Genomic DNA, 25,553 nt, shown 5'->3' with positions numbered 1-25,553 from the left:
GCCAGGTTGTGCACCATGCCACTACTATCTGGCAGACCTTCTCGGGTGAGTAGCAAAGGGATCCATCTGTCAGATGCAGGCATCTGAACCTGGCCTCCAGGAGGCCGAAGGTCCTTTCAATAATTCTCCTGATTCGCCCATGTACATCATTTTAACGGTTCTCAGCCCCTGTCCTGGCATTCCTCACAGGGGTCAGAGTCACAATAGGACTGGGTAGCCAGAGTCACCTGCAAATATTGAGGGACAAAATGTATCCTTACACAATCCTATGGGGATAACACTTGAAGGCATACACTGGCATACAGTGGGTGGGGACTCTGGCTCACCTATTAGCCACACCCTGTGCCTCTGTAGTTGGGCCATCAGATTTGGGATGCTGCTGTTCCTCAGAACCAAGGCGTCATGCACCGACCCAGGATACTTGGCAGTGACGTGGGAGATGTACTGGTCCGCAAGGCACACCATTTGCACATTCAGTGAGTGGAAACTCTTCTGATTCCTGAACACCTGTTCATTCTGGCAGGGGGTGGGTGGGAGGGAAACGCAATATGTGCACCGTCAGTGGCCCCAATAATATTGGGTATATGTCCCATTGCATAGAATCCGGCTTTCACAGTGTCAAAATCTTCCACCTGGGGGAACGAAATGTAGCTGCACATGTGTTTCACCAACGCAGACAATACCCTTGCCAGCACGATTGAGAACATTGGCTGTGACAGTCCTGCTGCTAAGGCCACTGTCACTTGGAAAGAACCAGTTGCCAGGAAATGGAGCACTGATAGAACCTGCACAAAAGGGGGGGTCCAAGTAGGATAGCTGATATCGGGTAAGGCTACAATTGTGCACACAGCCCCGTGATTGTGGCCCTGTCCAGTCTATCGGTGAGTATAATGTGCCTGTCCTCTAGTGTAGCCAAGTCCACAAGAGGTCTGTACACGGGGGTTTGTGTCCTCCTCCTATTCATTGACAGTGGCAGGTATCTAAGGGACATAAGAGTGAGTAGGCCGTCACAATTCGAACAATGGAACCACCACCTCAGTGTACATAGAGCATTAATGTGATGGGACAGTGGGAATGGCAATGTATGTGCAATTTTCGGCAATGACACAGTTATGGAAGATCTGTATGTAGTCCACCACCATGAAATGGCAACTGCCTGTCCTGTATCTAGAGACAGGTGGAAGTGAGCTAACTCCACCGACATTGGGCGTAGTGGCAGCAGGCAGTCTAGCAACGTCGTGCAATTCCTCATTGTCTAATATGGGGCTCTATGGAGTACAGTGGCCAATGGGGATCAGCGACGGTGGTCACGGTGTACACCGCCACGACGTGACCGCCATTTTCTGTCTATAACCTCACTGGATTCCTGACTTTCCACAGAGATTCTACATTGCGTGTGCTGCTGTGACCTGTGTCTGGAACCTACCATGGCCCATGTGACCGGGGAAAGGGCCCCTGCATTTACTTCGGAGGAGTAGGAGTGCTTGACGGGTGGGATCCTACCCCAGTATGGACAGCTGTATGGGCCTCCAGACCAACAGGTGAGTGCACCTTGGGCACGATGCATGTGGGAAGGTTGCATGGAGATGTGTGTGCAGGCATCGTGTCATTTTGGGGTAGAAATGTCTGTTGGTAGTGTACATGGTGGGCGCTGGGCGATGTGTGTACCAATGGAGTTGGAAACGGGATTTGTGGGCCATATGTGTGACAAGCTGGATTGTTTGTGTAATGGTGTCCTCCTGTCTATATTACCTCCGCAGGTCAGCCACCACCAAAAGAAAGGATTGTGGCGTGCCATTGCCATGGACGTGCTTACCCTGGGGATCTACAGCAGGCGGAGCACCCACTGCAGGACACGGTGGGAGGACCTGAGACGATGGGCATGGAAGACCGCTGAGGCCCAGCTGGGGGTGTCGTCCCAACGAGGAAGGGTGCCCGTTGGAACCTGACCCACCCTAATGGCATGCATACTGGCGGTGGCCTACCCAGAGCTGGATGGGCACTTGAGGGCATCACAGCAGCCACAAGGGGGTGAGTACAGTGGGAGTTACTACAATAATTGGTAAGAGGCATGGGATCATGGTCCTGGGTGTGAGTTAGTGGGTTCCCCTTAATGCCAGGTCAGAGTTTGCAGCGTGATCCCAGCTCAAGGGTAATGGGTGTCTAGCAAATTCAGGTTACCAAACTCGGTTGCATTCCATGTCAGTCAGGGCTTTGTGGGTCCCAGGAGGGGTGCAGTTGGCGGTGGTTGGCCCTCATCTTGCTGTGTCATCTAGCCAATTGAATGCCAGTGCAATGCATAGTGCTCATTCCTGATCCCTGTGTGTGACGGTACTGTGTATGCCAACTGTGATGTTGGTGCTGTAATTAACCCAGTGCTCCATTTCTCTCCCTCCCACCCCTTTCTCTTTCTATCATCCTGTTCATGTGTGCATTAGCATCATCTGGCGGAAGAGCAGGAGCACCGGCGACAGAGGGAGCTGCATCCTATAGGACCCAAGAGGCAGAGTCCACTGATGCCAAGAGAACCAGTGGGATGGAGAGCGAGGGGAGCACCATGGCGGAGACAGGAGGTGACAACACTGACTCTGATTCCTCCTCCGAATGGAAGCTCCCTGGTGGTGGCGGACACCTCTGTGACCACCCCAGCTGCAGGTAGAGATGCCACTGTCCGTACCAGCACCGCCCTCCCAGTAGCCCCTCAGCGAGTTGCTCGTGCCCGCTCACCCAGGAGGGTGGGCATCTCCTTCACCCAAGGCACCTCAGGCCCTGCCCCAGTGAGCCCTGCTGCCCTGAGTGAGGAGGCTATTGACCTCCTGGGTTCCTTCTAGGTAGGGCAGTCAATCATTGTGAATACCATCCAGGGGCTGGCATCCCAGATGAAACAATACAATGTATTCCTGGAGGTCATGCACAGTGGATTGGCGGCCCAACAGAGATCGATTCAGGCTATGGCCTCCTCTCTGATGGCAGCTATTGTCCCTGTTTCTACCATCCCCCTCCAACTACCACTTCCCAGTCTCGGTCTCCTCAACCCCAACCCATCCCATGCATAAATACAGATGAGAATGCACACAAGACACCACAGAAGAGTGGCACAGTCAAACACAGGCACCACACTTCAGTCCACAAGCTCTCACACAAACACCAGATAGTTGCACACACATCCACATCCACTGCCTCCACTGTCTCCCCCTCCTCCTCCTCCACCTCCCTCACAGTCTCGTCCACACTCACACATGCATGCACTGCTTCAACAGCCACCACCAGCATCACCACACCAAGTAGCACACACACCTCACTAGCAGGCACCTCCACAACATCTATCCATGCGTCCCCTGTGTACTCTCCCACCCTGTCTGCCCCCCCAAAGGACACAAACGCAGGCACTCAGACACCCAACAGCCATCCACCTCACATCAGCACACTACCCATGCACCTGCACCCAAGTCCAGCAGACGTACTCCCCCAACAACCACTCCATCAACCTCCACTCCCATCCCTCCTCCCTCACCCTGGCCCACTGTCCCCAAGAAGCTTTTCCTTGCCCAACTTGACCTCTTCCCTCCCACTTGTCCCTCCGGTCCTGCCCGTAAGAGCAGGGCCCCAAAGACCCAGCCCAGCACCTCAGCCAAACAGTCCACGGGGACAGTGGAGGCACCTCCTAGGCGTGGAGGCAAGACAGTGAAGGATTCCCACTCCACCAGCCAGGAAAAGGAAGGATTCCACTCCACCAGCCAGGAAAGGGAAGGATCCCACTCCATCAGCCAGGAGGGGTAAGGTTCCCACTAAACCACAAATGCAAGAAAATGTTCCCACTCAACCACCAATGCAAGAAAAAGGTTCCCACTCAACCACCAATGACAGGCAAGAAGCCGTCGCCTCCAGCTGGGACACAGCAGCCCTCACCTCCAGCAGAGGCTGCCCAGGACCTTCCCCAGCAGAGACAATTCAGCCTTCAACTCCAGCAGAGGCTGCCCAGGAGGCACCTTCCCCAGCTGAGACACAGCAGCCCTCACCTCCAGCAGAAGCTGGCATGGTACCACCACCAACAGTGGTCACGGAGCCCTCACCTCCAGCTGAGACACAGCAGCCCTCCCCTTCAGCAGAGGGCATGTAGGCCACCCTCCATGGACTGTTGTACAAGGAGCCCCCTCCAGGATCAGTGGGCAAGTTCCCCATCTCATAGACTGTGACCTTGCCCTCCCCAGCATTGGGAATTGGGCTTGTAGCCCGCTTCAGAGCCAGTGGGCAAGTTCCAGACTTCAGCTGAGGTGCCCCCCACTCCCCTTCCTCCTGAGGTGCCTGTTCACTTCCATAATGTTGCCCCTGCACAGTTTTGTGCGTAGTTAGTCAGGATCAAGTTGGGGCTTGGACTGTGCCCTGTGGCCATGTGGGCCTTATGGACTTTGGACTGGGCATTGGCCCTTTCTGGACAATTGTTTATGTATCTCTGTTCTAAACTGGGTTCATATGGTGGCTTTTGCCTTGCAATTACAACTTCAGTACTGCCAACCTGTAGTCCTTGTATTATTATGCCGTGTGTCCTGTGCCATTGATTTACGCCTACAACTGGCTGTGTATGGTGTGTGAATGGTGTGTGTCGTACGTGTGTGTATCACTCTCCTTTTCCTACCTCCCTCCCTCTTATGCTAGATGGCTGTACTTTTGTTGTCTTCGTCGGAGTTGGTGTTCCAGGTGGAGCATGGCGTAGAAGAGCATCGGGAAGTTTTGAAGTTCCATGGCAGCGTTGATCTTCTCTGTGTCTCTGTTGGTGAGTCTTTGGTCTTCTGTGATGTGTTTCCACCAGGCTTTTGAAGGCACTGGTACTGCCCCGAAAATCGTGGCTGATTGCAGTGTCATGATATGGTGGGTGGTACCGTCTTCTGCCTGGCTGTTGATGGCTACTGCTGTGGTACGTGGTGTTGACGCCCTGGCGCATGGTGTGGTACATTGGTTGTCTATGGGAGTTATCACCGTCATGGTCTTAATTTGGAGGTAATTACCGCCAGCCTGTTGGCAGTATTACCGCCACTTTAACAGTCAATTTCATAATGACCACCATAATTTCTACACAATTAAACACAGAGAGCAGGAAAAGTGACTTTGCTGGGACTGCTGAGCAGCGAAGAAAGAGGGAGTCTGGACAACAATGATGGACTATGGGACTTCTGTTGCCTGTTTGGATAATGGACTTGTTATAGTTCCGTGGTGTTTCTGGGAACAATAGTTTAAAATTTGTGTTGACATTAAAAATGGCTGTTCGTTGAAATGTTATATTAAATCGAAGGAAGAAAGCTTAATCCTCGCCTCCGGTCCTGACATAGAATTTAACTTCCACCACATACTAAAGCGTGGGGATAGGAATTAATAAAATGGTTAATGGTAGAAAGAAATGTTGGTAGGACTATAAGGGATAGTGCGAGACAAACAGATTTTTATAATTGGGGCACTATATTACTCCAACCCGCAGCAAAAGCAAATCTCAAATCCCAAATGAGTTATATGTAGAACTCCCTAATTTGAATTACGGCTCTTCCGTCTGCTCCTTCCTTTACAGACTGAATTACAAGACTTCTTTTAACAATCCTTTTTATGTTTACTAACACCTATTTAGTTATTTGATCTTTAGCACCCAAAACAAATAATGATGACGATAGATGACATATAGACAATAATAACTCTACAATGTTCTGATTACTGAGCAGCTTCTAAGAATATGCACAGGTATATTGAATGCATTGATCCAAACAAGCAGTAAATAGGTGTGAAATATGGAAAGTTATGCAAATATGGTGTAAGTTTTAATGTAATATTTTGCAGCCATATGAATCAATTATTGATTTCACGTGAATGTGGGTTAATGATAAAAAATATTTTTAAATGTCCATTTTGTTAAATGTATTACTATAGGCAACAGTTATGGTGCCTGTGATTACGAAACTTTTTATCAATACTTTGAAGGCAACCATCAATATGCTAATTATCTGAACAAGTTACTTAAGTCTGCTAACACTCTTTATGGTGCATACACTATTTTAACTGCAGATTCCTCACCTTTGAATACCCTCATCCATGCCAAAGTGAATCAAGATAATTTTCCAGTAAGGTGGAGTTTTGGAGCTTCATGCTGACTCCATACTGCCCCAGAACTGACAAGTGGAGCTGCATACAAGCTCCACCTCTGCAAGATGATGTCAGTTTGCCTCTTGCTTTTTTGCATCTCCAGATGCTAGGTTTGAAAGATTTGTTGGTGACAGCATGCTTACCTATTACTTGGGACCTGTTTTGATGTTAAGGAGTGGTCACTGCACAGACTGGGGTGATGGGAGGGCAGTGATGATCCAGTAGCTGGATGAAGTATCTACCAGAATGAGAATTGCAGAAGGTAGGTGAATTCTATTGGATACTTCTAACTGCCAATTACTTACCTCAGAATAGATATCAAAGCAGTATTCCTCAAATATAAAGAGTCTGTGCAGTGGTCTCACATCAAAAGGCCCTGCAGAAGTGAGTGGGTTAAGTTTGACTCCAGCTGGACCTGGCTGCCAAGACAGAAGTGCCTTCTGAAAGCACGTAACGATGCCTACACTGCAACCTGGCAAATATCTAGGACAGCCAGCCCTTGTACCAGTGCAGAGGTGGCAGCCTTGGCCCTAGTGGAACTGGCTCTCTGACCTTCTGGGGGGGGCGTTTCTGGCCAGTGTGTAGGAGATCTTGATACAGAGGACTATCCAAACTCGATAAGGTCCTCTTCTGTACAGGCTACATTTTCTTTGCTTCAGAAACCCACACAAAACGTTTATTGTCCACCTGATGGGGCTTAGTACAAATTTGTCAGGGAAGAAGGTGGGATAGAGCAGCTGCACTGAAAGTGCCGGCAAATCACTCATGTGAAAAGCTTATGTAATTGCAGAGAGGAAGACAGTTTTCAGAGTTGAGACGTAGCAAGCAGCTATGCATAATAACAGGTGTGGGGGTACACATGATCAAGACCAAGGCAGGCTCCCATTGGGGGCATCAGAAACAGTTGGTAGGGAATGTGTGTGCCAAACCTTCAAAACATTTCATCACAAACTGATGATTAGAACAAGGACAGTTGGTCTGGCAAAAGCAGGAAAGATGAAAGGGATGACAACTAACCTTTTCCAATGCCCACTGCAAGGCACTGCTGGGCTAAAGGCAGGACAAGCAATAGCACGCCCAACATCTTCAGCTATAAGGAGTCTGTATCTCAGGCACAACACCAAGTTACAAACTTGTCCCATCACCCACCATAGTTGTATTTCATGAAAAGGTGCCTGGGGGTGAGGATGGCACCCATCATTTCAGAAGGCAAGACAATGCAGTCTATAAACACTACTTTATCTGCACACATGGCGGTGTAAGTTGTGGAGGTCTGAATTAGCGATTCTGCCCTGTTGCTTAGAAAGGAGGTGCTCCCGAAGTGGTGGTCTAATCAGAGGGCAGATGCTAAAGCTCTGGAGTTTCAGGTACCCTACTTTCTTGGCCCAAACTGGGGCAATTAGAATGACTTGTGCCTGGTTGATCTTGAAGTACTTTGGAACCCGGGGAAGGACAGCTAGCAGTGGGAAGACATACAGGAGTCCCTTTGTCTCTTCCACACAGAATGCTTCTCCTACCGGGCGTTACTGCAGAAAATGAGCAAACCTTTTGACATCCCGTTTTTTTGATGGTGGTGAATAGATGTAGCCAGGAGTCTCTGCACTGGTCAAATAAGCAGTAGGCTATGTCGGGATGCAGATGCCACTTATGATCTGCAAGACAATGTCTGCTCAGTTCATGCACTCCGGCATTCAGGTATTCTGCCAGGTGGTTGGCGCCCAGTAAAATGTTCTGGTGTTCCAGCCAATCTGCAGGTACAGGCCCAGGAACACACCCTGCCCTGCTTGCTGCAGAATCACATGGCAGTAGTATTGTTTGTGAGGTCCTGCACCATCCTTGTTGGATGGCATTTGGCCCTTCAGGTCCAACTGGATGGCCAGTACCTCTGGTAGGGTGATGTGGAGCTGGGCGTTCACTGAAGAGTCAAGGCCTCAGATGATCACCCCAACCCAGTAGTAGTGCGCCCTTCACCACTGCCGGCTCTGAATGGGGAAGGGAGAGTGGTCTGCTGAATGACAAATTTTGATCAGTAGGCAACCATTGCAGACCTTGAGCAGTCTCCCTTGAAACCAGGATAGAGTTTGAAAGGCGGCCTCAATGCTGGGGCCACTGGGATTTCAGGGCCCAATGCAGGACCCACATGGGCTTCCCAGGGTTGGTGACAAGGATAGCACATGAGGCAGAGAGGCCAAGAAGCTTGAGAGCCATGCTCACTGGGATCAAAGATAGAGCCCAATATATTGGTAGCATAACCCAAATATCCCAGACAGCGGAAAGACCTTAAATGCCATTGTGTTCTGAATTCTCCTAATGAATGGAAGCCTGTATGAGGGAAGTATGTGGGATTGTGGCTCACAGACGGTGAACACCAATGATGATAGGAGTTCCACCATTGTCCAGAGATGGTCTATGACTGACTGCAACAAGCCTGTATTTAGCAGCCAGTCCTATAAAAATATATAATGGAGCACTCCAACAATTTGCCTCATTAGTCTACTAGAGGTCAAACAAGAACTAAAACATAAGGAAACTTCACTTACCCTGAGACTGGTCCAATGATATCAAGTGCACCCTTTTCTCAGGGACTAGTAGGTAATTTTCTTTAACTCATTGGTGGTTCAGCTATTCTTAATGCTTTTTCACCTTTTGCACTTTCACAGCAATCTATCACTTGTCTTTTCACTTTTCTATCCAAATCGGGCCACAAAAAAAACAAATCTTAGTCTCTCCTTAGTCTTCATAATGTCCAGATGTCAGAGGTGTGCAACGGTTCAGAAACACCTTAGGAACACCCAATCTTGTCCCTCCGAAAAGTAAACCTCTTTTTTCTGATAAATTATTTTTGACAAGCCAAAATGCCTTGACTTAATTTGACATACTGGATTTTGAATTTCACCTCCTCTCAAAGCCTTTATCGTTGTTGCTAAGTTCAGTTTGCCAGTCGTTTTCCAAAACTGCACCCTCCGTTATGACAAACACCGTTCCTTCCTCACACCACACAATGGGTTCCATTAATCGCAACTAACAATCAGCTGCTAAATTCTCTACACTAGGGAGGTACAGTGCATCAAAGGTGTATTCTTGTAACCCACTCACCCATGTTCTTATCCTCGTTGAAATAGAATCAAGACCCTTCTTTTCAAAAATTTCTCAGACTGGTTTGTGGTCAGTGCCGACAGTAAATGTCTCTATTCAAAGAAAGTTTAGAAATTTACCCGGAGCCCAAAACACTGCCAAGGACTTCCTCTATATGACAGACTAGTTCATCTGAGATCAGTTTAGTTCCCTGCAAGGCAAATCTAAGGTTTGTTCCATTCCATCCAGTGGTTGAACTAGAACATCTCCCAGACCTTTAGCACTGGCATCAGTGCTTCAAACAAGGTGCTTGTTTCTCATTGATCCTTGACTCTACAAAATTCTTCTTCACAGGCTGGATTCCATTCCAAATCTACACCTTTATTTTTTCTGAAGAGCACTTATGGCTTGGACTTTATCTGCTAGGCAGTAACAACTTTTTTGTGCACACCTGCACTGCTTCTCTCAGCACCACATGAGGAAGGGGAACTTGGCTCGACTAAGACCGCTAGCTATTTCTGTTGTGGGCATTCAATTATACAGTTTTCTTTTATGGACACAAACGTTTTCCACTGTCTTTCAAAAATCCCTAACATTTTGATGTTTTGACCCCCATAATCACCTGGGTAGATATATATTTTTTTTCAAGCTCACAGTTTTCATAAACTTCAATTCAAACAAGTCTTTACAATTTATGGTGATTCCTGAACAGGAATCAAACATCATTTTGACTTCCAGATAGTTAATTTTAACTTTTCCAGAAGGATGATCTTTGACTCTGCAAACAAGTTGTATAACACCTTCACCACAGACTTCCTGTACTGATTTGCTCTTAGGCATGGCAGGAACAGTCTTGCAACATGGAAGAAATGGCCTCTTTCACAACACTGATTGCACAAGGTCTTAATCACAAGGCAATTTTTGCTTTTGAGCATATCTCTAGTTTTCCCATATCCATAACACTGGCCTTTGACATATCATTTTTTGAAGGTGCAACTTTCCTCTCTACAATCTGTTCACAAGTTGCTGTATCTGAAATTTTCATCAAGCTATCATTGTCCTTTTTATAACTTTCACACCCTTACATGTGCTCCTCCCTTTTTGCAATTAATATGAATTCACATAAAGGGGGGGGGGGGTGAGGTTAATCCTTTAACCACAGGTCTTTTTTTTTAACTACGCTCATTGATGCAACATAACAAATTAATCTTTGATGGATACTTCAGTTTAATCTTGTTTTTGGTTGCTAAAATCATATTTATCCATGATGTTACTAAACCCTTGTAAATAATGTACAACCAACCTTTTATACAAATCTTGAATTCCTTCAAGCCTCTCTTTTTGTCAGCAGTCAGATGAGGCAATTTTCCAACATCTACTGGTCTTCTGCCCCAAGAAAATGTAATAATAGGGACTATTTTCTATCAGCACTCAAATGACTTCACTCTTGAACGTCTCCTTCCCTCATTATGACCATTTTAACACTTGTTCACGCGGTGGCACCTGGAAAAAAAGAGGTGCAGTGACATTCTGCATTTCATTTTGTTTAAACAAAATTTCATCAAAATGACTTAGCTGCCAAGGTTTCACGTTGCTTATCTGCACTTTTGAGTGACACTCAATGACAATGTGTGACACTTCGAGTGACACTTTCTCGCAAGCCGAATCAAGCAATGAAGTACATGGAAACAGATCCATATGAAAAATTACACCCATTTGAGCAACGTGAAACTCTAAAAAGATCTTGAAACTGCTGCAAAGCCCCTGCACTTAGCAGCAGTCATATTAACCCTCTGCACTAATTTATGGTGAGTCAAAATTGCCACTAAACAAGACAACTTTTTTCCCCGGCAGCAACATTAATCAGTTACCTATGCAATTTTCATTGTTGCCTGAAAACTGTTGGACAACTCTGCACAAGGTCATGTGCTTTTAAACCCATGTTTATCTGAGTACAGCACCCCACCCCAGCACTCGGTACAGCTGAACCACAAGTAAAAAAAGGATTCATGTCTGTGACAAAAGCAGTAACCCACTGAGCTAACCACACAAAATACAGTTTTGTGAAATTATGGCACACCTTTTTTGCAGCAGGCATATTAAACGTCTGTGATACTTTAGGGTTAGTCGACTCAAAACTGCCAGAGCACAAAACTCCGATCTCTTTCCTGCAGGTTTTTTATTCACCAACTCAGTCACGGTCAGTGCTGGGAAAAATGGCTGGTGTCTTGGGCTTCCACTGTTGCTGCAGTGTGTAGAGTCACACTCATTGCAGACACCTCTTCAGTCACTGTGATGTCGACAAAGGAGTCAGTTGCTAGTCCGGAGCGGGCAGGTTGGCACAATGGGAGATAATGCTCCTCTCTCTAGTACTGTGTTGCATCTTCTGTAGAAGTCAGGGTAATAGCTCATGACCTGGCATAGCTGTCCAACTTCCGAGCCGTGCTCTGTGCCTTTTAAAGACACGCAGGCAGAGCGCCTGCTATCATCGTGACCAGACAACTCCTGGTGAGGAGATCAGAACACTACTTGTCCTTAGTGTATTTAATTCCAGAGGGTGGGCCCCCCACCTCGGCTGCAGCTGCAATTCCTGGGGGCTGGGGTGGCAGGAATTTGACATTAAACATCCTGCCTGCAGCTGCACTGAACCGGGCCCTTTAGCGACAGTTGCCAACCAGCAGGTAGCTGGCTACACTGGTGCACAGACGCACCACCTGTACGAGACACACAAACCCACTCTGGTGACAGGCAGCCACAATGAAAAAACAGATGCTCATCTGCATCAGAATCATGCCCGTCGCAGCAGAAAGACCAGTATCAGTGACATTACACCTGTGGGGTGTAAAATACAAAAAGGCTACCTACTTTGCCAATTTACTCAGTAAAAACAAAACTTTCCTGCAGACGTAATGGTTGAAACACAGTATTGTATGTATTAAAGTAACAGAATAAAGAGTTACAGTCTAACATATAGTGCTTGCGGTTGCATTTTGGGCCACGGGCATCTAGTATGGAGAAAAAAAAAACAGCCTTCTACAAACCGGAGCAAAGGATGGAAACAGATTTTCTAATGTAAATTGTAGGCCTAATTTAAAAATAAAAAATACTACCATCGTCGGAACACTAGCTCCCTCGAGGTAGGAAGATTGTTACTGCTGAAGGCAGCGTTATATTATCTTTTCTGGCACAGCTAAATGAAACAAGCACTTACAATGCAATAGGTCTCGAATGTGCTTGAGTTAGAGCTATTGTCATTGTAAATGCATAACTGGAACTTTCTTGCCACATAAATTGGTCAACCCTGCTGCATAATTTGGTCCTCTCTGCCACATAATTTAGTGGCCCTGCATATAACTAAAGCACTTCCATTTACCTTCTTCCTCTACCTGCACCAAAAAAATTAAAATATTGCCATTATTTATTATATTTTTTTATATTATTATTTTGAGGTCCCCCCTCCAACCTAGTTTGGAGACCCAGAGATGGCCTAGACAGAAAGAGCATATCTGCAGTGAGTTATAGGCAAAATTGTTTTGTAAAATGAATGCCCCACAAAGCACCAATACCATCACAAACAAGGTCCTTGAAACACAAACTATTCCCAGCTGTAAAACAAAGTTTCAGCCATATGAGAGCTCTAAAAAACACAGAATGGTGAGAGAGGTTACTACATGGGACCCCCCCCCCCAACCTAGTGTGGGGACCTAGAGATGACCTAGCCAGAAAGAGTGTGTCATGCTGAACGGTTTGACGGTGGTCCCATTGTCTTAGGACCACCACAGGCCAAGTTATGGGCACAAATGTTTTAAAAAAGTAATGCACCACAAAGCACTATGGGACGAGTTTTCGGAGTGCAGTGAATATTGTAGTATCAGCTCCACCGCTCTGCCGGGAGAGCCACTTTGAGGATCTCTGTTTTTTTATGTTTTAAATGCTCCCGTTTGTATATTTTTCGATTGCTAAACTTGTTAAGTGGCAAAAATGTAAAGCGCTCCTCAGATCATGGTCACGCTATATGAAACTTCACATCCTCATGTAAAGCGCTCGTCCGATCGAGTTTGCGATATATGAACCTTTTTAAAAAAATTATTAAATAAATAAAACAATAACCCTTCCTCCAGCTTGCAGCCTTTGTGCGCAGACACCACAAAGGAACAGCGAGACACCCAAAACAAGGAAGAGGAAGAAACAACATACAGCGAAAAGGCAAAGCTGTGTGGCAAAAAGAAAAAAAAGTTGTGTGCCACACTGAAGTATATGGCCGATCGAGCAATAATCCATGTAACAGGGTCAGTCTCTAAGGTGGTAACAAAGCAGCTTGAAGGCGGGACAACCGTATTGCATTTACATACGAAATCAAGGGAATTTTAAAAGGCAGGCCAAGGAACGAATGAAAGTGATGAGAGCGAGATGGGTGTGTTGCAAGCCCACAGATGTAGATTATAACATGTCAAGAAGTAGCGTGTAGGCTCAACCTAAAAAGATGTAAGAAACTACTCTTTACTGTTCACTGTTGACTAGGTGCATGCACAGCAGTTTCTCTTTCCAACACGTTAGATATTGAGCGGGCTCCGAGGGGGAAAAAGTTGCAGAAGGAGAGCAGAGTTCCTTTTTCTCTGACACACCCCGATTACCCCTGCCAGATAATGGCTCGTGGCTGGCAACTTCAATAAGTGGGTAGGGAGAAATCCTGCAACTCTTTCAAGCACCGAGTAATGCTGTAAAAATCCTGGTTTGTAAATGTTGGAACGCGCTGGCATCTTGGGGGCCCTGGAGACCTGACCTGGGGTGGGACTATGTCCCCCAGGTATACCTGCGGCAGAACTCGCGCTACTAAGCGCTGCTTCCTTCACCCAGCGCAGGACGTGCTGGTGCTGGCATCTTGGGGGCCCTGGAGACTTGACCTGGGGTGGGACTACTTCCCCCAGGTATACCTGCGGTAGAACTCGTGCTAATAAGCGCTGCTTCATTCACGCAGCGCGGGACAAGCTGGTGCTGGCATCATGGGGGCCCTGGTGACTTGACCTGGGGTGGGACTACGTCCCCCAGGTATACCTGCAGCAGAACTTGCGCTAATAAGTGCTGCTTCCTTCACGCAGCGAAGACCGGGCCAAGACGGGCCCGTCTTCGCCTGACAGAGGCTGGGCTGGGTATGATTATCATCCAAGAAGTAAGTTGGGAACTTATCATTCTGAGACTGATTTGCTTGGTTATCGTGCAACACTGAGATGGGGAAACGTAAGGCTGTGGATACTCCTATATATGCCAGTGGGCCAAAGAAATCTAGGAAACTGCTTAAAAATAAAACGAGTATTATACCTAACCAAGGAAGTCATTCCCTAGAAGACATAGATATCCTAATAGAAGAAGCAGAGGCTATTTTAAGAGAGAACTCAAACTATTTGCCTTTACAACAGGGTCCCCCTGTTACAAAAATACCAGACATGTTTAAGAAAAAACAACGGCAACCTAATTCCTCCAAGGATATTGTACTAAAAAGGACTATTGAAACAACTGGGTTGGAATTACCCCTAATACCCTGTAGTGGGTCGGACACAGTGGTGAACATTACAGGTGACCTTCTAAGTAGGGGACAAGGCCACCCAGTCTACCCTTGAGCCCTGAGGTTGTGGTAATACCTATGATTCCATGTTCTAATCGGTTTGGACACCTGGGGAATGATGAAGGACTCTGTAATGCTATTACACATAAACATACCGGGTCATGCAAGGAAGGTGGTGTTGACATCAATCCACCCCTGGCCTCGGATAGTTTGCGGAGACCGCATATCATCCTTGACTTGTCCTCTGTCCACCATAAATTAGATGAAGTGAAGAAGTTGGTGCTGTCACTTTCTAAATTACTGATGAGGGATCCCAGGTTGGCATGTGGTTGTAACTGTCCTCGATCAAGATTGGATGCACCCTATTTAGTCACGAGGGGCACATCCACTATTGCAGCTGAATGTAACCCTCAGTTCCAAGCAGACAACCAATTTCTACAACAACGTTTTATCCCCACCTCTATTCCACCAGCTCCACATATTGAAGGACAACAGGCTCACCCCGAGGTCATTCAGCATAAACGTGTGAGCAATGTTAAAGATCAGAGTTTTTAGAAGGCTTGGAAGATCTGGTAAAATTACATCCATTGATCACAATAAGGACCAATTAGGGGAAACTGGTCCACAGGTTCTGAGTGGAGCAGCCACTTCTACAACTCATCGCTCTGAGTCACCTGATGATGCTTTACAGTTGGTTGGAATGAGATGGGCTTCACCTAAGAAGCAGGCCCAAGCTTCTGGGAACCAAGGAGACACATTGTTTTTGGTTGAAGTACCCAAAGTGTCTCAAGTTGCTGTGGAATTCCCTGTTAAATAAGATTTTATACTGGCTGAGAGTCCAACGGAAATGCCTTTCTGTTATCCGTGCAGATATTGTGGAGGTGGAACGATATTGTCAGCCCGGATACAAATTTGATTTTATTTCAATTAGTTTTGTGGATAGGTTGTTAATGAATAATCTTATTGACTTTGAACTGCATACTTGCCATCTTAGAGAGTCTAGTGAAGTTGGTATTAGACTCAAATCCTCTCCACCCTCCGCTGGTCTACTCACAAATTATGAAGATGCAAATGGCAGGAAGGCTAACATAAGCCGTAGACGTGATCTGACTCTGACAGGAAATAACTTGAATTTAATTCAGGGTATTGACTATCCACTGATCCCAAGTCAATAACATCTACTTGGAGCTTGGAGGGTGGGCTAGGGGTGTCCAATAATTTTGTCAGCCATGGGGAAGCCCAGTGTCCTGTCTCTGACTTGGTAGCTTCTAGTAGGGGTTTGGTGGGTTGGTCTGGGGAGTCTATTGAGTCTGATGACTATGGGGAAGCTCAAGGACTTAAGCATAGTGATACGGGAACCAAAGCTGAACTTTTTATTATGTCTTGGAATCTGGCTGGGTTAGGTAGGAAACTGTTGGATCCTGATTGGGCCAATTATATAAATAAACAGGATATATGTTTATTCCAGGAAACATGGGCTACGGACCCTATTTGCTTGGATGGGTTCCTATCTTACCAAGTGATGGCCCTACCTGCGGATGGAAATACTGGTCGTGCTAAAGGAGGTTTATTGGTACTTCTTAATAAGAGGTTACAGTGCAGTCATTCGCTATTAAAAATCGATTCCCCGGATTGATTAGGTGTGCAGTTGGTATTTAACAGAGGTCTTAAGATTGTGATAATTAACGTTTACGCAAGGTCTGTGCCGCGGGTACCGGAGTCTCAGACTATAACTCAGTTATTCGAATATCTAGATACCCTGCCACCTAATACTAGGGTAGTAGTTGCAGGAGATATGAACTGCACATTCGAACCCTCCTATTTAAGTAGTGACCTAGTTGATGAAGAGGACGAACAATGGGGCATTCCTCGTTTGGTTAATGAGCAATTTTGTAGTCGCTCTTGTGTGGCTCTACAGTTGACTTCATTGTGTTTTAAGTATGGTCTAAGGGCCTGTAATGGTCGAACACCTTCTGATCCAGATACTGCATTTACCTTTAAACAAGGCAAATCATCCAGTGGTATTGATTATTTTCTACTGGATGTCAGGTTACGGCCAACGCTGGAGGATATGAAAGTGGAATCCTGCCATGATAGTGATCATAATCCTCTGCTTCTTACCCTGTATAGTGTTGTCTTCAGGAGGTTTCTGAATACCCATCATACTGTTGTCCCTGAGCCACAACTGAACAATAGCCTTACCCGTGTTAGTTGGCCAAAGGTTCTGTCCAACCCATAAACGATCAGGGAGATTTATAAATTGTTCATTGGTGTTATGGCAGACTATGAGGGACATAAGGTTCTGGATATTCCAATCCTTACCATCCATGAGGTATTGATACATAAACTACGAAATGTACTTTACAAAAGAACCTCCACTAAGTAATTTGGTCACACATTGAAGACAAAAGAATGGTTTAACAAAGATTGCTCAAAGGCCAAACACCTATTGAAACAAGCTATTGTGTCCCGCTCCCAGGGGGCGATTAGAACAGCCAGATTAGCCTATTATAAAGTTATAGCACAGGCCAAGAAAAGTCAGGACAAATTAACTTGTTGAATGATGCCAGAATGAACAATAACATGTCCTTTTGGAAAGCACTATCTGATAATCAGAGAGGGGGCAAGAATATAATTTGCACCCACATTCAAACCGAGAGCTGGGTTGACCATTTTGCGAAACTCTATGTTATGCCATGCGATCCTTCCCCCTGTAATTTCCGCCCCCAACAGCTTGCTGTAGTAAGTTCACCATTTGGTGATCTGGGGATGGACGCGTGTAAACAAGATGACTACATAGTTTTTACCTTAGAGGAAACATTAGCCGCAATTAACTCTTTGAAATCCTCCAAACCCCAGGCCCAGATAAGATACCAGGGGACCTATATAAGTCTGAGCCAGTGATTTGGTCTAGTTATATAATTATGATATGCAACGCAATAGCAGCGTGGGGTTTAATACCGGGTAAGTGGAAAGGGGCCGAAATAGTTTCTATCTATAAAAAGGAAGTGATGAGTTCCCCTGGTAACTATGGACCTATTAGCCTTATTGATAAACAATTTTTGGGAAGGTTTTTAGATTGGGTTGATTCCTGTTACGAGATGTCCCCACTACAGGCAGGTTTTCGCCCCAAAACTAGCACTATGGATAAGGTTTTGAGGTTGGCACTTTTATACTGGAAATATGTAACGCTTGCCAAACAAAAATTGTATGTTGCCTTTGTGGACCTACAGTCTGCGTTTGATATGGTCCCTAGAAGGAAATTATGGAATGTTTTATACAAAATTGGCACTCTATCAAACATAATCCACCTCTTACAAAGATTACATGAAGGCACATACGCTCAGGTGAGGTGGGGCAATCAGGGTGAATTGACAGAACATATTGCTATTCAACAGGGGGTTCGTCAAGAGTGTGTTTTGGCACCCACCTTATTCACCTTATTTATAAATGAGGTGGTACAAGCTGTGTCTTTCTGCCAAAATGATGCTCCATCCTTGAATAAGCAGAAGATTCCTATACTGCTTTTTGCAGATGACTCTCTTCTTATTTCTAAGACCCCAATTCGTCTCCAGATCCTTGTGGGTAAGTTTACAACCTTTTGCAATGACTATGGGCTGGAACTAAATGCTAGTAAGACCAAATTAATGGTACTCAGATCTCGTTCAGCCAAGAGATGCGCTGTTACACTGGGGCTCCTTTGGGGGAAGTAAATTCAATAGACTACCTAGGTGTGAGGATCTCTAACAAACTGCTTTGGGAAGATCAGATCAACAAGAGTGTGCCCCTTCTTGAAAATAGATCTGGGGCTATCGTGGGCTTTTACAAGAGCATAACTACAAAAGCGGTTTCCCCGACCATAAAGATTCATATAGCCAAAGCACAGAATGCTGCTACTTATGGCGCTGAAGTGTGGGGCTCTTGTAAGACTTCTAAATTAGCAGTGGGTGAGAACAATTTTTCTAGAGCATTACTTACATGCCCAGGTAGTACCCCCCTTGATACCCATTTATTTGGATCTTGGTTTCAATAGCATCTCTGATGTGATAGCCTTGAAACCATTACTCTTCTGGGTAAGAATATGGACGACTCCCCAGCTTGTTAGCTATAGGGATTCTCTTTCTGATCTTTTAAAAAGACCCAATGTGACATCAATTCTATGGTTCAGGCATGTTTTTAAGTGGTTTTGTACCCTGGGCCTTGGGAATTACTGGGAGAACCCACAGGATTTAGAGAAGGCCCATAAACTGTCCTTTGAAAAAGCATATTGGTCTCATGTCAGAAACAATTACCTTCTTGGTTTATCACATGGATGACTGATGAATACTTTTCTTGGTTTTAAATGGTACCCTGAGAGTTTGAGCCCTTTTTAGATCTCATCCCCAATATTTTGGGGAAAAGCTTGTATGTTCGTTTCCGTTATGGGTGCTTACCTCTCTTGGCTTTTGTTAACAGCCTGAGGCCATCGTTGGAAACTAGATTATGCCCAAGTTGTAAAACAGCACTGGCATTTTATGTTCTTCTGTCCAGCGTATACCCTTCCCCGTCGCAAGTGGATTCACCCAGCTTGTCAGATGTTGGGTTTTAGGCAATTCGTTACAGTTCTTAGGATTTTAAAGAGCAATACTTCTGTTACTCTGATCCATACAGTTAGCAAGTTTCTTGAGGCTGCATGGTATACACAAATTATTTTTTTTTAAACTGCTGTAGTTTATATTTAGGTACGTTCTGGGTAATGCACTGATAGATTTTTATTGGTTCTTATTGTTAATAATGAATGATGTTTTTATTGTTGCTACTTATTTTTTTATGGATTTTATTGTATATGTATTTATATGAATTATGTGTTTCCTCTTTTTGATTTGATGGTTCATGACCGAATAAAGATTGTGTATTAATAATAATTAATACTGAGCAATGAAGCGTCTTCACCTGAATGTGTTCTGCTCTCATTCACCCTTAGTATTCTGTCACATGTAGAAGTTCTTTCAAGACAAGTATTTAATTTTATATTTAGTAGGTAATTTTTTTTCTGTCTCTTATTGCTCTAACTTCGCACACTTTGTGCATTATCTTCTTTAACTTTGGTTGCAGATCTACGCTTTAGAAAGTTTTACCTGTGCTAAAGTAAATTACTATAACAGACGCTAACTGGCTCTGGCTTTTTAAAGATTTACAAGCATATAAATCTGAATTTCAGTATCAGGTGCATACATACTTTATCTTGTTCGCACACTGAAAACAGTACCTTAATTGACTGTTGTTCCTGCTTAAGTATTGCTCGTGTAAGATCTTTCACAGAACACTTTCCGTTTTCTCGCAGAGCTGCCAAATGTTCAAGCTTGTCGTCATTTTATACTACAACAAACGTAAGCACAGACATTGCTAAAAGAAGATACCACAGCAGACCGTATCGAATTTTGCTCAAGGAAAACAATGGGAAGTATTGGTACAAAAGGGTCTAACCTTCATTTTTTGATCAGCACACAAACCCACTTCACAAGGTAAAACCTGTGAACTATAATTTATCAATATTTCACAATGAAACAACATACAGCTCCGCCATAGAAGTGTCCACTGCCAACTTTCACAGACAAATAGCATTATTCACAAGATCATTGAACAACTGAAGTATTTGGCGGCAGGAGCAGCAATCATTTACTAGGCTGTATTTTGCAAACCGTCTTTTGAGAATCTATAAAATAAATACACCATCAACAGCAAGTGGCACAAAATCTGACTGCAACACTTACTTCTTTTTTTCTAATATATTTTATTAGTTTTTAAAAGGTCAAGACAGTATATCCTACAGACAAAAAACAGAAAGGGAAATCCACAAGGGAAACGAACATAGCCGCCATCATTGAGCAGCAGTACCCCAGACCGCCCCCACCCCCTGTCCTCCACCACCTGTACACACACAGATTAGAAACTCAACAATGTAACCTGTTCCCCACCCACCCGCCTCTAATAGACAATGCTACCCCCAAACCAGCAAGAAACTGGACGCTGTCCTATTTCCTATGTACCTATGCTCCCAACCTGCTGTCCAGCCCTTGGCTTGTCTGGAATCCCTCCTATCAGGTCCCTCATCTTTACTCATATTCACGCAGGCAGCCCCACCTCTCATAGATTATTGTCTCTGACCCTGCAAAGATTCATACCTTCCTGCCACTTCGTTAGAGACTTCTGTCTTGAATTGAAAGGGAGGGATCACATTTCAGTAATAAAACGACCCTTGCACAGACTTAGAATTAACCGATCCCCTTCAAGTATCTCAATTTAGTTTGTAAAAGCTTCCATACGCTGACTCCATTTTAAACCCAGAGTAAAATAACGTTTCCTGTATCTTGTAGAACTTGTTTTTCCTCAGACAGATAGGTTGGCACCGGCCAAATGCAACAGGTGTAATGTGAGCATCAGAAGCCTTCCCAGGTTAGACACAAATGTGGAAGTTGCTTCTACCTATAACACATTTTATCTATCAGATCTACATTTTCACGTCGTTCATAAAATACACTTATTCTCATACCACTTCCTTAAACATTATGGTAAAGTGCAATAGACATAGACTTGCATAGACATGCTGTGCACACGGGGCACTTTAGAAGTGTAATTTTTCATTCATTCGTCTGAGGGAGTCACAGCATTACTGCTGAAATCTGGTAAACGAGTGTAAATTAATAGGGAATCTTGTTCTGCCACAAATAGCAATTAGCCACATTTCATCAAGGTCTTTGCTCCAAGTGACTGTCACTTCTTTTGAGAGCAAGATTTTACCTATCAGTCAATTGTAAGCAAAATAATGTAAAGACAGACAAATGTTACCAAGTACAGGGATTAAACCACTCAAATATATTTTCATATCAACAAAATGCAATCTTAAGAATACATATTACTCCGCAGTGCTAGTCCCTTCTTTTATCTTCAGATATCTTACCTGCACAGAATATCCTTAGCTGCTGGACTGGAGAAACAAGTTGCAAATGGGTGGTGAAGAGATCAACAAATGCTCCAGGATAGACAACAAAGATAAAAATTCCAAAGCCATTGAGGCGTACTTGTTCTCTAAAACAGTATACAAAAAAAACATTAGAGAACATAATTTTCATTTCGTTATCAAACATGCAAATTATATATAACTGTTGGGCAATAATATCTTGCATATCCACAGACAGGTTAATAATCACATAGGGGCATAATCACTACTTTAGATTTTTCTACCACAATGAAAACATTTCCTGACCATCATAACTGAAAGTTTAAATTCTATTAAGGACATGAAGGCGAGGATTACACATGCTGTTCTTTCTTCACTTTATTTCATAAGCAGCCATCAGAGAACCACAATACCCACAAAACAATTTCATTACCCATGAAACTTTTGGAAAGGAAAAACAATGTCAATAACATCAGTCCAACCAATCAGGCTCCAGTACATTCCTTTAAGGTCCTTTGATGACGTTCTTGACCCCTTTTTCTTCCTATGACAACAGCCAGTCATGTTGCAACTCACTCCTGTTCAGAAGACTCTGCCCCTATGAAATTAGAAAGGCCACGTGTAAAAAACATGGAAGCACCACTTTGTCAGGGTGAACAGACAAAAATGGGGGTTTAGAAGAAAGAGGTTGAAGCTCACTTACTCTGCGAGCAGAGGTAATGGCAAAAAGAAAAGCAGTTTTGCGAGTAAGGAGCTGCAAGGGGCAATTTTGTAATGGCTCAAAAGGGGAACACATAAAGTAAGTGAAGACCAGATTGAGGTCCCACTTAGGTATAATAAACAAAGTGGGAGGAAACCAATGGGTGAGTCCCTTAAGGAATCTATCAACAATAGGAGATTTGAAAAAGGAAGGTTGGTCTGGCAATCTAAGAAAGGCTGAGATAGCAGATAAGTAACCTTTAAGGGTGCCCAAAGCAGAGCCTGTTGAGCTAAAGAAAGGATGAAAAAAAGAACCACAGAGAGAGGAGCAGAGCGGGGATCAACAGACTTTCTGGTACAACATGCCACACATTTATGCTAACGACAAGCGAATACCGTTTTGGTGGAGAGACGACTGGCTGCCAAGATAGCATCATACTTCGGGTGGAGGGTCAAAAGCTGTCAACTGCCACCACTCAATCTCCATGCATGGAGGCGAAGATTGGACAGGTCCGGGTGGAGGACCGTCCCCTGTTGCTGCAACAGAAGATTCTCCAGAAGAGGCAGTCTGACTGGAGGATCTGTGGCCATGCTCAGTAGCTCTGGATACCATACTTACGTGCCCAGTCCGGAGCCACAAGGATTATTTGGGCCCGGTCGTTCTTAATCTTCTTCAGAACTCTGGACAGAAGTGGTATAGGTGGGAAGGCATAAAGGAGGCCTGAGTTCCACTTGAGACGAAAAGCGTTGCCGAGCGAGTGTCAACTTGGAACCTCCAACATGCAAAAGAGCTGACATTTTGCATTCTCTGTGGAGGTGAACAGATCTAACAAAAGCTCTCCCCACTTCTGAAAAAGACCCTGTGCCACCTCCAGATGGAAACACCATTTGTGATCGACTTTACATCAACATCTGAGTTCCTCTGCTCTGGCTTTCAGAGAGCCCGCCAGATGTTGAACCACCAGGGTAATGCACAGATGTACCAGCCACGTCCAGAGGCACACCGCCTCTTGACAAAGGGTCAAGGACCCGACTCCACTCTGTTTCCCACATGTGGTAGTGTTGTCCGTTAACACTTGCACCACTTTCCCTTTGAGAGAGGGAAGAAATGCTTTCAATGCAAGCCTGGTCGCCTGGAGCTCCAGAAGATTGATGTGGAGTCCAGACTCCGCCGGATACCAAATCCCTCGGATCTCCGCCTCCCCCATGTGGCCACCCAATCCCAGAAGTGACATGTCTGTCACTACTGTAAGATCTGGTTGGGGAAGGGAGAAGGATCTGCTGTTGACCCAATCATGATTCAAAAGCCACCACTGCAGATCTTCTGCAGCCCCTTCCGAGATCTGGGCCACATCGGAGAGATTCCGCTGATGCTGCGCCCACTGGAACTTCAAGTCCCACTGCAGAGCCTGCATATGCCATCTGGCATGTGTCCCCAGCAGGATGCAGGAGGCCATGAGGCCCAGCAGCCTCAGAATCATTCTCACCGAAACCCAGGATAGAAGCTGAAACATCGGAATCATAGCCTGAATATCCTGGACTCACTGTTCGGGAGGAGAGGCCCAAAACTTCACTGTGTCCAGAACAGCTTGGGTGAAAGGGAGCGTCTCAAAGGGAGTCAGGTGTGACTGTCATGTTTATAGTGAACCCCAGTGTGTACAGAAGGTTTGCTGTAGTCTGAAGCTGGGAGACGATTCTCTGGGGTGTGTCTGCATTCAACAGCCAATTGTCGAGGTAGGGGAAGACTGAAGCCTCTAACCTATACCGATGAGCTGCAACCACCGCTATCACTTTTGTGAACACCTGAGGGGCGCTGGTAAGGCCGAAGGGGAGCACGGTAAACTGAAAGTGCTTGTGACCTACCACGAATCACAAGTAGCGTCTGTGGGCACGCAAGATGGGTATATGGAAGTAAGTATCCTGCAAGTCCAACACTACAATCCAGTCTCCTGGGTCCAGGGCAGACAGGACTTGAGTCAGAGTGAGCTTTTTGAACTTCTCCTTCTTCAGGAAGAGATTGAGGGCCTGGAGGTCTAGGATAGGACATAAGCCTTTGTCCTTTTTGGGCACCAGAAAGTAACTGGAATAACAACCACAACCTACTTCTGGCGCAGGGACCCTCTCTATGGTTCCCTTGGTCAAGAGAGACATGACTTCCTTCCTGAGAAGTAGCAGATGATCCTCTGGTAAGCGGGCGCAGGATAGAGGAATGGCTGGAGGGGCAGTCTCGAAGGGGAAGGTGTAGCCCCTTCGGACGATCTGCAAAACCTAATTGTCTGTTGTGATGGATTCCCAGTGGGGCAGGTGATGGCGAATCCTGCTTTAAACTGATATGAGATGAGGGAACGGCGTAGGAAGGCTTGAAAGCAGAAGCAAGGGCGGGGTGGACTGGGCAGACCTCTGGTTACCTGTCCCATGAGCCTTTGGTTTTCCATGTCCCTGGACCACGCAGGGGCTGAATAGCATGGGTGGCATGGCGGCTGGGAAAGGGACGTGACAGGGAGCCCCTTTGTGGCCACAAATGGGGCGATAGGTGGACTGTTGTGGGCGAGGGGAAGTCGAAAGGCCAAGGGACGAGCCGTAGCCCGGGACTCCCTGATCCTCTCAAGCGCTGAGTCCGCCGTGTCTCCGAAGAGACAGGTGCCATTAAAGGGCATGTCGATAATGGTTTGTTGGACATCCCCTGAAAAGCCAGATGTCCTCAACTAGGCGTGGTGCCTCAAGCCCACTGTCGACGCAACCGATCTACCCAGAAAGAAGGTTGTGCCCAGCCCATAGCGCATAGTGAACTTCGCTGCGTCTCTCCTATCTGCAACAGCTTGAGAGATGATAGCCAGGGCCTCCTCTGCGGCAAGACTTGGGCAACCATATCCCACAATGAGTGGGTATATTGGCCCAAAAGGCATGCGGTGTTCACTGCCCGCTACGCTAGACTGGAGGAAGAAAACATCTTCTTCTCAAGATGGTCCAGTTTCTTTCATTCCCTATCCTGGGGTGCAGAGGGGAATGCGCCGGAAAAAGAGGAAGCCTGAATCGCAAGACTTTCAGGTGTGAGGTGTTGGGACAGGAATTTAGGGTAGTTCGGGGCAAGCTGATGGCGGTGGACGACTGACCTGTTCACAGGAGCCCCTGTGCTGGGACTGGACCAAG

General features: G+C 45.6%; 1 protein-coding gene across 1 annotated transcript in view; it reads right to left on the bottom strand.

The window, feature by feature from the left end:
* Positions 1 to 25,553, bottom strand: part of MBTPS2 (membrane bound transcription factor peptidase, site 2) — a 417,557-nt gene that overhangs the window by 234,730 nt on the left and 157,274 nt on the right. Inside the window, exon 5 of the mRNA XM_069204735.1 lies at positions 21,705 to 21,832. Coding sequence (XP_069060836.1) covers positions 21,705 to 21,832 — 128 coding nt within the window. The remainder of the gene's footprint in view (positions 1 to 21,704; positions 21,833 to 25,553) is intronic.

The sequence above is a fragment of the Pleurodeles waltl genome, chromosome 8 (genome assembly GCF_031143425.1).
Source record: "Pleurodeles waltl isolate 20211129_DDA chromosome 8, aPleWal1.hap1.20221129, whole genome shotgun sequence".
Classification (NCBI taxonomy): domain Eukaryota; kingdom Metazoa; phylum Chordata; class Amphibia; order Caudata; family Salamandridae; genus Pleurodeles; species Pleurodeles waltl.
The sequence above is the reverse complement of the archived record's forward strand: the minus strand, read 5'-3'. Positions and strand labels throughout refer to the sequence as shown.